The following is a 14,827-nucleotide window of genomic DNA, read 5'->3' as shown; positions in this document are numbered from 1 at the left end:
CGGTCATGTAATTAATAATCATTGTTAGTGTAAACGACGAGCGATGTCGACCACCGCCACACCACATGGTTATACGTTGTGAATACGTTACATGACGTACGTGTAGGTACATCACCATCACCACTGAGCGACGTAGCGGGAGCGCGAACATCGGCCGACCGGTGCCGCCAGCGCCAAAGGTGCACAACGCTCTATTATACATATATTCGTACGCGACCTCCGCTACGCACCGTACCCCGCTCACCATCCATCCTAGGCGGCCACAGTCATTATAGGCCCAGTACCGTCCACAGTCAGTGTCAATGTTGATAACGCGCGTTTTTTGTTTTTCGGTTATAATAACGCTGCGCCGGTCGACGGCGAAAACGATAAATAAAATATATCACGTCGACGAGCAATTTACACTACAACCGTCTCTCGCCTACTCTCTCTCTTTTTCTCCCTTGTCCCAACCGCGTGCTGTTCGCGTTGTGTAATTTATAAGTATGTTCGCAACGCGCCTATGCCGTCCCGTGCTTACTAATTAATAATTATCAAATCGTTTTTGGCCATGTCGGCATTTCGAACGAAACACGCTATACCTAATAATAAATATCGCTGACGTTCGATAATAATACCATATACACTCCAGATGAAGTTTTCTTTTTTGTACCTACTATGGTTTTTTTTTGCTTACCGTTGAAAGTCGAAATCTCACGTTTTTTATTTGTGTTTCGTAATTTTTATTTTAAATGTCGTGCTATTATCATTTGTCGAATTTTTACTACGTTTCGCACACCCGCATATGAGGGCCAATATTGCGAAGCACGACGGCATAGGTACGGTAAAATTAACCAAAATGTTCTAGTTTTTAATTTACTAACATCTGCATTTTGTTTCTAAATTACTTCATAACCTAATAGCCACCTCCTACCTAAATTATTTGATTATACTTAACTTTTTTTTTATATAGATATTGTATTTAACATTTTCCCAAATCAATTTGGACCAACGAGTACTTTAAATAAAAAATATGAAGTTATATTTTGAAAATATAATATTTTATAATTGCGTATTTCAATAAAAATATAAATTCTGTACTACCAGTTAGGATGCCCTGGATGAGGAACTTTTATGAGAAAAATACCAATTGGTTGTTTAAATTTACTTTGGTAAATATTAAAAACGAAGTAATAAAGCTTACAAAAATATTTACTAACGAAATATGATGCAATAACAACCGTAAAACTGTTTTAATTTAGCAATTATTTTAAATTCTTGGAAATTATTAAAAATGTAAAATCCCAGGTCTTTCGTGAGTTCCATACATAAAAGTAAAATCATTGTGTATATTTTAATTTTAATTGAGTACCTAACAAGAAAATATATGTCATGGAATTGGAAAAAACTCTTATTTTATGAAATTCTTGGTAAAATTATGTTTTTCTACCGAAATGAAAAGAAAATGTTCCAGTATATCTACATAAATTGTTATAATAGAGGTAGGTATAATTAAACATTTCAATAACTGTATTATACAAGTATATAAATTCAAAATGCTACGAATTCGCATTTTTGAGACTGGAAATAGTTAACGAAGACTGATTAATGTATTCAAAACGGTAACCAGTATAATGTAATCAAATAACATATCTAAATTTAAAGCACTTGTTAGATTTCAATACGAAATTCAATTTCAATTTCAATTTCATATTATATTTATTTTTATTAAAAATATAAAATTACAATCTATACACAACAAGTAGGTACAAAAGCAATTTTGATTACATGTTGTGACGGGAATAACTGAATTGGGAACGAACTCGTAGTGCTACCCGACAGATTAAATTAATAAATGTCTAGGCCAGATCCGTTTGACATGTTTTTGAGGGTTATCGGGAGTTGAGCGTGGGTTAACTTTGAATGAAATGAAAGGTAGAGTGATTTGGTTGATTAAGTAAGCATTGGAATTCCAAGCCTTTGTTGAGATTATTATTTTTAAAATAAGCCAATGAGCAGTGGTAATATGACAAAAAAAAAGGTATGGAAGGTCTGAATATTTCTTAAGTTAGGCGTGCAAAGCAACAGACCTGGATGCCTCAATCATCCTTATAGCTTTATAAATTAATAGTTTATTTCTGACGGAAATCTTGGGCCGGATAAGTGGGCGGAGCAGGTGGAGTCTAGAGTTGACCAATTTTCTCATATTTTAGATGTTGAGCTCAAGTTAAGTATCTATCGAACATCAAACCTAAATATTTTATCGTTTGGGTAGTATGGATTAAGTTATTTTTTATTTTCCAGCGATGGAACAATGATTATTGGATATTAAAATGGTTTTGAAACAGTTGCAGGGACGTTATCTTATTATTTGAAAGAAAAATGTAATTTAATATTTAAGCGTAACAAACCTACGCGCGTATTGCTTACATAATTAATCGTATACAAATAAATATCTATGTACATAGACATCTATGACATATTATATATGTGTCTACTCTACAAAAAACAAATTTCAAATACCTGTATATTAATACCAAGTAGAGGGAATTTGATTAAATTTAAATTATAGTAACGATTTTTTCTGAATATTATACCATAGACAATAGAACTCACGCATAATATTATACATATTACCAACCAGAATTATAATAATATACCATCGTTCATCATACATTATAGATACTATGTATTGTTGGTTTAAAAATAAAAACAATAATATAATGATTTAATATTGGTAGAAATCAACAACATAATATATAACACATTCAATTACACTACAATACAACAAAAAATAAGCAATAATGTTATTTAGTAACATACAATTGATGATCATAAATAATAATGTTCGCAGTTATGACTAAATGACCTGTGGGTGAACCAATATATTTTGTTTAAATAAACAGAATACAATACTGTTGGCATTATAGTATCTCCCTATTTTATTATTATACTTTGACCACGTACATTTAAAAAATGTAAAAGTGTAAAATTCAAATCATAATTTACAAGTTTAAAGAACACACGTATTGTTTACAAGACAAAATAAATTACCCTCGGTTGAAAAAATTCTACGAGTCTCTAAACCTCTGTACGTGTTTTTAAGTAGTCTAAACTAGCAACAGTGAACTGTAAAAACATTTTTTTATTGTTTATTCTGTTTCATTTTGTATAAACGAATATAAAAAAAATAATAATAAGTACACAAGATTAATCATTAACCACATTTGAACAGTGTTATCAATTAAATAAATAATATTAAATATAATTATGTGTAAATATAAAATATGCATACCTATATTTTAATTTTGCTCACCAAATTCCCAGAATAAAAAAATGTGTACCTAAAATATGTAAGATATACATTATTTTACGTTAAATTACTGAAATGGAAAAAAGAAGACGTCAGTGTAAAATAAATCTCACATTTCTGTTCAATTCACACATAATATAATAGTCAATAACAAACCACTCATCACATATTTTACTCTCATCATTTTCAATATCGCTGAATCCAAACAAATTTATGAAAGTATACAAAATATATAAATAAGTCATTCATACTAAACACAATTGTGCTTTAATTTGGGTTTTTTTGTGTTCTTCAAGCTAGTAAGTATATTATTTTAAATATGTATCATTATTTGCTGTATTTGTCAAATAATTGTAATATAATATATAGACATCATATTTAACAAAACACAAGTTTAAAAAATTTAGATTTCCATTATTATTTCACTGAAATGTAAATTAAAGAAACCACTTATGGGTGAAAAAAATTACAAAATATTAAAATAAGTCGAATGTATTTGTATAAATATAATAAAACCATGTTGACAAAAAAATTAAAACAATCGTATAGATAGCTTTTATGGACTCGATGCAACATTAAAATGCAATATTGTATTGTATTAATACGTTACAGCTAAGTAAAATACAATGTATTTGACTATGTTTAAGAAAATTATTATAAACCATTGTGGCTGTATTGGTTGTATTAGTTAATGAATCGAAAGTTTAAGATTACTTTTTAAAATGTACCTGCGTAATAATTGCTATAATTTATCTGACAAACGTAAACAAAACACAGACGTCAGACATACCTACATTTCACAATAAATTACTAAAACCTTTAGTTGAACGAGTTTAACTAATATTAATTCTGAATTTAAAATGTCTTTACCTAAACATAAAATAAGCACATACTTCATACCTATACTGAAACACTGAGTATAATATGCGAAAATTTTTTTTATTTTTTTTTATTCTGCAGTCACAAATACTTGTATACATTATAGTATACTACATATTAGAACTATATTATAAATTTTATTGTACTAATGTCAAATTTTTACACTAACAAAACACTGTAGTTACCTACAAAAATTTGTTTTTAATTTTTTTTAACATTGCTATACATTAATATAATAAATAATATTTTGCGAATAATACATAAAACATATGGTAACAAAATTATAAGCTGATTAAACCGTATAGGTATTTATATACACAAATTCATCAATTTCATACTTTTAAAATAAAAAAAATGAATGTTATTAAACACCGCTTTTGAGATTAAGCGTATTATATTAATTTAAATCATATCACACAGTTAAATAATATATCCGTCGAATATTTATTTATAATTGAGATTATAAAAAAAAATTGCGTATAAGGTGGTATAAGTTACGTACCGGAAGATATTTGAATAATATAACGTACCGAGAATTGTTCGTGTCTAAGTACACGCTGCATGGTGAATCGGGAGAAGACGGTTCGAACGGCTCGTCGGAATCATTTTCGAAATTATATGGACTCGAAGACAGGCTGCTGTGCAGTTTTATAGAGGACATTATTTTTCACTCCTCATCGTTACATCAAACTGCGAATTTATTAATGATCAAAATTCTAATACGAATCGTTTACGAGAACAATAATAAAAATTTAATTAAAACAAATAACAATAATAAAATTAATAATGTGTAATGAATATGAAAAATAAATATAATAATATTAGTTCACTGGGAGGTTAGAAGTACGACACAACATAATAAGCGCAATTCGCGTGTCACGTTCGGCGACTAGAATCAGACTGAACTACCGAAGTCGGCGCTCGGCAGGTCCTGAGCAAACAGGTCAGTAGGCCAAGCGCAATGTTGCGCACGCACTACCGCAAACACACTATACCACAACATGGACATATTGGTGGTCGCTGACGACACCGTGATCTTCGTCTTGCCCACACTTCACACTTCACACTCCAAACAGCCAATGATGTAAGTGTATGCATACGAAAAGATGACTGTACGGTACATAATATACTGTTGAATAACACGCTATATCTAAATACATATTAAGGTTACAAGTTAACGATATTCCATCCCCGAAATGTTTCATATCATTATCCTGCAGTATTATAGTAACCATGGTAACGGTAGAATAAAAGTATACATATATATTGGGTACTTTTTATATTGTATTAAATACATGATATGAATTTTATTGTTCCACATCGTGTGATTGTTGGTAATCTACCACGTCGTATTTTATATTCGATCGGACCGAGGGAGGGACGAAGAAACAAAAATTAAACAAATTAAAAAAGATTTTAAAAAAAAAACTTGGATTCGATTTTAGAAGTAAATTATAATCGAGTCTTCATTCACATTTAATGTTTCAATCATCATAAAGGTAAGTAACCTACTCTCTTAGTGTAGTATACTAATTGAGCCTATTAAAGTGTTAGTTGCAATGGCTGTTTAAATCGATATATTTATTCAAAAGATACTTAACAAATCATATTTTGTATATCTACCTACCATGAAATCGATTTTTTTTTTGTTATGAAATAGTAAAACAATTCATTTGAGGAGGTATGGATTTATAAATAAACGCACGCATCACCGGGATACAAAATGTTTGATAGAATAGGTAGATTTTAATGCAAACAATTAATTCTCATTTTAATTTTGCATACATATATGCATATTTCGAAGTGTGATAAAGTACCTGAATATTTTTGATTTTTTTTTAATAGTTTAAATTTGATATAATAAAGATTTTGTTTTATAAATATATGAAGATAATTACGACATAAGACATATTTCAGGTATTTTATGAAAACAAATTTACACTAACTATAACAGTATGTAAGCAAAACTTAAGAATTAATAGAGAAAATATTTTCACATCATATATTTACTACAGCTAGGCTATAATTGTTCCAATATTAAAAAAAATGCAGTGATAAACGTTAAGGAACAAATAAATCGATTTGTTTTTACAAATATAATATTACATTTGTAATCAAATATACTAATAGTATAATAAAATAATGATATATTATTGACGTATCAAAAATGAATAATACAATAAAATCACATCAAATAATTTACATAATCGCACCACATCTTACTATCGTATTTATTTTAATAATACGTTATCAATTATAGTATCATAGGTATTTAGTAAAAATTAAGAACATGAAATAGATTTGTCCATTTCTTGTTTATTTAAATTGTTTAAATCCTAGTACACACAACACACCTATATTGAATTAATAAAAAGTAGATATGAATATGACTTATCTATCCTGAGCTTAGGCAATGGAAGAAAGACAAGCGATTATAATGCCACCAGGTTCCGAGTCATTGGATTTTTTAAATATGATACTTTTTTATTGACTTGAATTTATACCGTAAATATTACAGATGGTTTATAAATATTTAAAACCCGCAGGAAAGTAAAGTTTAAGTACTTATGTAAAATTATGTTCAAAATAATTTATGTCAATTATATTATCATAGGTACTTAGTAAAAACATAAAACATAAAATCGATTAGTCCATTTCTAGTCTAAATTTGTGATATATTTTGAGAAAAAATTCGATTGTTTATTTCAATGGTAGTATATACTAACGTACCTATATTTAATTAGTAAAAATATAAAAACGTGATGATAACATTTTCAATTAGGGCTACGGAACAGTATTATAAAAATTTCGAATGTCCAAAACAATACCGAAATTAAATATATTTTGCACAATATTCAATACACAGCGAATACTTAGCATACATAATACAATTTACAGTAAAATTACAGTTTATTTTTAGTTTTTAATATTGTTTCATTTAGTTAATAAAAAAAACATAATAATACATTTTATGTTATATACCTATTTATATAGACAATTATCTTATACAGATCTTATATATAGAAAATTATTTTTGTTTTTATTATAACAATGTTAAGTACTATTGAACCGTGTAATGACAACGTTTTTATGGTAATTGTTATTGAGTATTATTAAAAATATATTTTTTTTTAATATTCTGAAGTCAAAATGTATTTTTATAACGTTCCGAGAGAATAATAAATAAAACACATGTTTATTCTATACCTAAATTTAAATTTAAACTAAATGAGAATAATCAAAATCATTACTAGGAGTTGTATAGACAATAGTAAGCTAAAATATGTTTTATTACAATATGCATATTGTATAATAAATGTATATGGTAATACATTTATTGAGTTTATAAAATACTTATTAAAATAATTATTGTATTTACGTAATATTTTTTGATAATAAACACGTGTTATTTTTATCTATCTGTCGCCAACTAATGGTTACAAAAAATATTTTTTTTTTTAAATAATTTGTCGGAAATAAATAACCTTCAGAATGCAGACACAACTTCCAAAAAGAGGGTAGAGTTGAATGAATAAAAAATAATCAGATTTTACTGCGTGTGTAAAATATAATAAATGGAGAATGTCTTGTTAAAAAAAAGTGAATAGGCACACAAGGGTTGCTTCATACACCCTAGGAGGCAGGTAAATCTTGGTCCACCTGGATGAATATTCACACAGTAGACTTACCATCTGGCACATATTAACACAACCATTAGGCCGCTTTGTTCAAATTTAAAATATCTCAACAATAAATCTTTAATATTATATATTTTATGAGAATACGAAAACACGCGGTTCTATTCATCGTGTTGGTAAAGTCACAACAAATTCAAATACAATACAGCGGATTTGAATGTATTTAACCTAACATATTATTTGAATTATATATCCTCCATATACAATTCAAAAATGTTAAACTAATAAAACTAACCTAACTAGTAAACTTTATGTTCTATAAAATTTTGTTATGTAAAATGTCAGATGCCTTATGACCTCGACGCCGAGGCACATATTTACATCAAAAATAAATTATTTTTGATGGATTATTGTAGAATCCACACTTTTAATTAGATTTTGTTTTAGCTAAATTGATATTATGATTATATTATTAACTAGTAAATTATTCCTGCAAATTATGAATGAATAGTTTTTATTTTGCAATGAAAGTGAAATAAATTATAACTACGTACCTTTATAAAACTGATTTAACTAAATTTTATTTTAAATAAAATACTAATATAAATCTTATTTTGAATGTTTCTATAAAGTGATAATAATGGCCTTTCAGGCACGAGTATAAGTGCACAAATATTGAGCTTTTTTTAAAATTAAATTTAATACAATTTCGCAAGAAAATACAGTTAAAAATTATAGTAATAATTCGATTATTTCCAAAAATAAGTGCAATTTAATCAAAATGCTATTACTTATTAGCATTAATAGTGAAAAGTGTAAAATATAAAAACGTAAATACAGTTCGAAATTATTGTACCTAAGATTTCGTGTTTTATATGGACATGGAAATCAAAATATTGTCAATACCTCTGCGGTTTACAGTGCATATTTTTCTAAGTTTCTCAAAAAAAAATAAGAGGATAATTTGGAATATATCTTTACTTTAAAATAGTCAAGTTAATTGTGCTATATTGTGCACTAACATTTGGATTATGAAAACAATTTATTTTATGAGTCCCTTCCTTTAGGTACCTATTGAATAGTGTTTACGTTTCATCTCGGTGCAACAATTTATGACAACAAAGACTTTAACTTGAGAATATGCAATACATTATATATACATCCGTTAATCTAATTGTCATCTTTTTTTTAAATCTCAAAAAAAAAATACCAGAAGTTATGTAAATAGATAATATGTGGCAAAATTATCTAAGTTTTACTAACATTGTTAAAATAATAAAAAAATTAATAAAAGTAGGTACCTACATAGGAACATGTTATATATTATTTTTATGTAAACAGTTTAACATTAACAAATATTAAATAAGTACCTATATAATTGAAAAAATTAAATAAAAATAAAAATGTAGGTACCTACCTATACACAAATTGTAGAATAGAATTTATATGTTAAGTGCCTACAATACAATTTTAGATAGCAAACACAAAATGACACCTACAATTACCTAGTACAGAAAATCCATGAACTCAAAAATCAAAAACAAAAATGGTTCTCATTATATTGTTAGTATTGTTTCTTTTGAATCTTTGAACAGGGTTTGAAAACAGTTTAGAAATTAGTTTCAAAAACTTATTTTGAAGAGTACTTTAATTAGCCCAAAAATGAATAGATAAAACTAATTAAAAATATTGAATTTTTAAGAAAGTAAGTACCTAAAGAGTTTACAGTGAGTGAAATTGAATTAATATCAATAAAAATCATTTAATTACTATGCTAAATCAATTTTAAATGTCCTAAAAATTTTAAATTAAAACTACCAACTAATTTCAGAATTCCATTGGATTAATTATAATAACAATAATGAAGCCGTTACAGACCATGTCCGCACAAGTATTGGTAATGTTAACTAAACAATTTATCATGTATAAAATAATATACAATGTGTTAATTTTAATGTATATTTTAATATGTTTGTATGTATTTTAATAAAGGTTTCAATTTAGGGGTCACCCTTTCCCCATCAATAATATAAAATTCGGATAAAAAATGTATAACAATTTTTTCCCACCTAAAAATCTGTCAACAATTCATTGGAATACATTTATACTAAAGAAAAGAATAGAGAAAAAATTAATAGATTTGTAGCACTAATAAAAATGAACACAGACTTATACTGTTGAATAATATAAACCAAATTATTTGTATTAAAGGTTGGGACTGCTTACACATACAGATATTGTTGGTGTCCATAAAAGAAACAATTAAGATAAAATATTATTACAATAAAGAATATTACCAGAATATTTTTCTATTAACTATCTACAATGAGTCACATAAAGTCAATCATTTTATAATGTCCCAAATTTGTTAATCATTGACAAGCAGCCAGAATTTTTTTCCATAACTACATTTGATAGTGATTTACGCATTAGTCAGCAATAAATAGCAAAATAGTCATACAATTAGAAGAAGAAATACAAACACCTTAAAAGATGCACCAACAAGTTTTGGTATTAAGTTTCTTTTAAGTATATAACAGATTTATAGCTTACTTTGCCGTCTTTTCATGTAGTACAAACAAACATGTAAATCCTATAAGTTTCAAACTCTTTTTACAACAGTTATAAATGATATACATTAACTGGAAGCCTGAAAATTAAAATAAAAATTGAAAAATATTTGTTTACATATATTCAAACTCATTTTCCAAAATTTGATTTGTTAAACTTATTTTTAAGCATTGAGAAATTAGTAGCTTGAAATTATTAATACCTGAACTAGTTTAAGAAATCATTTTTAATATAGATTTAAAAACCTGATGATTAATTACTTCTCCATCAAAAATTATATCAGATCAAAATACATTCATTAAATTTTTTTTTCACATGGCATGTTTAAAATAGGCCGTAAGGCTTAGTGTTGCCAGTCCGGTCTTTTGTTTAGCAAAATGTTTATTTAGCTACCTATAGGTTTCTGATATACTTAGTTTTCATTACCTATAATAAAATGTAATAATACCTAAAATTTAAAAAAAAACTATAGAAAATAAATCTTGGGCCTGGGCCCATCTTGTAATAAATAAATAAATAATGAAGTATCTATAGGTATTGCATAGTATTGCTATAAAACCAATTTAGATTCTAATATGTACCTACATTGTTACATTATAAATAATATAAAATAAAACAAATCAATTTATTACCAAACATTAATATTCTTGCTTAATTTAAATAATGTATTTGCCTTCTTTTCAAGTGTTTGTAAGAGTCATACAAATAAATATGAAGTTATTAGGTATGAATAATTCTTTTAGCATTACTAAAAATAAAAATACTAACTTTGATCAATAATTATTTTATATTAATTTGTTTTAGTTAGATAATTGGGAATGAACATAACTATAGGTAAGCCAACTCAATTTGATTAAGTTGGAACAATTAAAATGAAATAAATAATGATTAAGCACGATAAATAAAGCAAATAGCAAATAGTATTAAATAAATACTACAAGATAAGGAACAATAGGTATTTAAAATGTATTAATACATCAATATGCATATTTATACAATTTTTTGATATAATATTAGAATCCCAAATGATGGTTGTGTATTTTTTTGTAAGCAACTGAAATTCAAAACATGTTTATAAAATGTACACAGTCAGATTCACTATAGAATAGTATATGGGTTATATAAAAAACATTAACAATATAATGATAAATAATGACCAAATTTCTTAAAACTATGAGCAGTATTTTATAATTCAATTAAGCACAGTTAACCTTACAGCATAACTAACAAGGAACTTAATGTGCTTTTAGAAACAAATTAAGTTCATATTGAAACAATTTAAAAACATTAAAACCAAAATAGAATTGTAATTTGGTTCTAAATGTAGTTTAATCCCTCGTTTAATCCTTTATACACTATTTTTTTTTATTAGAAAAATCAATAAAAGTAAACTATATTGTGTAGTGTATTGATTAGTCGACCTCAGAGAAGTTTTCATAACTTAAAATGAAAGATGTGCCAATATGACTTTAATTTGTTAGATAATAAAGAGCTAATTTTCAAATTTGATATAGTTGTGGATAGGTGCATACAATTAGGTACCAAGTTTTAGGTTTCCAAACACAGTATAGAATATATAATTTATCCATTGCGATATCTGTTGCCGTGGATACAACTTTGTGTACATAATATTGTACATATAAATAAATAAGGCAGGTACACACTATTTAACCACAATTTTGTCCCTACAATCCTATTGGTATCATAGCCTTTAATAAATTGTTTAATAGTGGTAATATGAAATTTTCCATTATTATTTCATGGGTATAAATCATAAAAATGGTGCCAATTTGAACATATTTAATGTTGACAGATGATATAGCATTATTTATATGTTCTATTTAGTTGTTGTGGGTAGGTACTACTATATACATAATATAATTTATACAAACTTAGAACTTGATACTAACTGTTAGGCTAATGATTGAAGAGGCAGATAAATTGTTTTTTTTTTTGCTGTTCAGTCTTATATTAATCAGTAGACAATTTGAAAATCATATTTTATAGGTATACCTAATTTTAGGTTTAGGTAGTCTAATTATTGTAGTATTGTACCCAGGATTACAAAATGAACAACATTTCTTACAATGTATTAATGTTTCAATTATAGTACTTTAGTACCATTGATTATATAATATACAGATAAGCCACCACATAGGAGTTATAGTCACCCAAAACTTCTATGTGATGGCGTATCAGTATATTATAAAATCAATGATGGTACTACAACAACTACACTAATTCAGTTTTAAGAATATTTAAAATTTATCATTTATCTACAACAATGCTAAAATCTTAGATAATATTATATTACTAACTTGTATTATGCACCTATTAATAATTTTTGCTCTATCGTAAGATAGTTGTGATGATAAAAATAAACTTTAATAAGTAAATATGTACAAATTACAAATTATTTATAATAGATTCATCATTCACAAAAATAGTCTGTAATTGGAGTAATGATATTATCTACCTACATTTTTAGATTTTATATTCCCATATTGAATATAAGTAAATTGTAAAAAATATTTTAATAGCCTATGACTGTTCAAGCTTTCTTATAAATATCTACTTTAAGTTTTTCAAAATATCTTTAAATACATTTTAATACACCAATTTATAAATAGATTATGAGATATTTCATAATATTCTATTAAACAATGTAAAACTACTATAATATTTACACATATTTTAAGAGATACACTGTTAAAATAATAAAGTACTAAAGACATTGAAAGTAGATAGGTACCTAAGCCTAAGGACAAACAATTAAAAATTAAGATAGGTACTTACCTACAAAAGTTACCAAGAATATATCATATCAAATAATTATAGAAGTGTTGATCATTTAATAAAGCCATATATAAGTATGATAGGTCATATACCTATGTATAATTAATAGTATGGTGTGTACATCAATGTTAAGAGTTGAGAAAATAATATACTTATAATTATTTAAATATTGGGAACTGGTATGTAACCACAGAACTAGGTATAAGGAATAAAACAAATTATGGCTTGTTATTCATATTATAATTTATAGGCTCGCTTATAGGTTATAATTAAGGTATAATTTAAACTTAAAATAAATTCAAATAAATTACCAATTATCATACATTGGAATTTTCTATTTAAAGAAAAATAAAATACTCCAAACAACGGAATTTAATGAATTTTCATTAGGTAATTTTTTTTTACCTTACAGTCATCATCAAATAACTTGGCGTAGCGCCGGCAGGATATTTAACACTAAATAATGGTTCCCAATATTTTATACTATTTAGTATAACTAAATTATAATATGGTTAAACACATATTAAATTGTCAATAGTACTAAAGTACATTAGTATAATACATAGTATAATCAATCTTACTACAATCTTTTTTTTTGTTCATAGTACATACCTATAAAACATACCTATTTTGCTAGAAACGCTTGGTAATTTAATAATTAATAATCTTTCATTGCAGTTGTAGACAAATAATAGTTTAGTCTTCTACTTTTTTAAGTTACCTAACAACTAAGTACATATTATATATATATTTAAATTCATTATTAGGTACAAACATTAAAATTATTTATCATATGAATAGTCTACCAATTGTAAATGATATTTATTACTTTGGCTATGGATGATATCTATTTATAATTCACTGTTTCACTAATGAAAGTAATAATTGTCTTGATATGTATTGATTAATTGTTTCATCAAAAAATTACTTCAAGTAGGTGAATATGTACAATTAATTATGATAACATAAGATATAAAAATATTTTAGGAATATAGTAGAGAAATTGATAGAGAAATAAATTAATATTAACATATTATTTGGTGGGCACAATAATAAACATGAACTCAATTTTCAATAATCCATGCAAAAAATCTTAGGGTACTAGGTGACCTAGTTCAAGTTTATTTGAAATTAATAGAAATTGATTATTATGAATAACAAAATGTACCGACTCTAGACTAACTTAAATCTGAATTAACATTATTATTGTTGTATTTTTTTTTTTTAATAATTTGTATACAACTAATCTCTTTCACATCTACTTATTGTGCCAAAGTGATATAGATTGTAGATTGCATTAAAAAATAAAAATAAATAAAAAATATTATTATCATTCATGGATTTAACTGGTTAAAAATTAAAATAGTTACACTAAACATAAATCTTATTTTGAAATATAATGACTAGATGATTGCTTTTAAATTAACTTAGAGAACCTTTTGGGTACTAACAACTTAAAGTTTTAGTCAATAATCTATGTACGATAATTATTTTAAATATCCACTAAATTATTTATGAGATTATCAACACCAAACAAACTAAAAAATGTACATCATTAAATAAATGAATAAAATCTTATTTAAGCAATTAAAAATAAATGTTTAAATAAAATTCATTTACTGGTATTAAAACTAATTTAATCACAGAAAAT

At 25.9% G+C, this 14,827-nt stretch overlaps 1 protein-coding gene across 7 annotated transcripts in view; it reads right to left on the bottom strand.

The window, feature by feature from the left end:
* LOC111038566 (nuclear receptor coactivator 2-like) overlaps window positions 1–14,827 on the bottom strand; it is a 49,953-nt gene that overhangs the window by 33,285 nt on the left and 1,841 nt on the right. For 2 of the 7 annotated variants that reach the window (XM_022321715.1, XM_022321713.1), the window contains exon 1: window positions 4,702–5,119. The exons of 1 other annotated variant lie outside the window; for it this stretch is intronic. In XM_022321715.1, the coding sequence (XP_022177407.1) occupies window positions 4,702–4,832 (131 nt within the window). In that variant the 5' untranslated portion in view covers window positions 4,833–5,119. 4 more of the 7 variants (XM_022321712.1, XM_022321714.1, XM_022321716.1 and 1 more) reach the window with 4 other exon arrangements.

Source organism: Myzus persicae, unplaced genomic scaffold (genome assembly GCF_001856785.1).
Source record: "Myzus persicae strain clone G006 unplaced genomic scaffold, MPER_G0061.0, whole genome shotgun sequence".
NCBI classification, from domain to species: domain Eukaryota; kingdom Metazoa; phylum Arthropoda; class Insecta; order Hemiptera; family Aphididae; genus Myzus; species Myzus persicae.
Note: the sequence above shows the minus strand (reverse complement) of the source record. Positions and strands in the feature narration are given on the sequence as shown.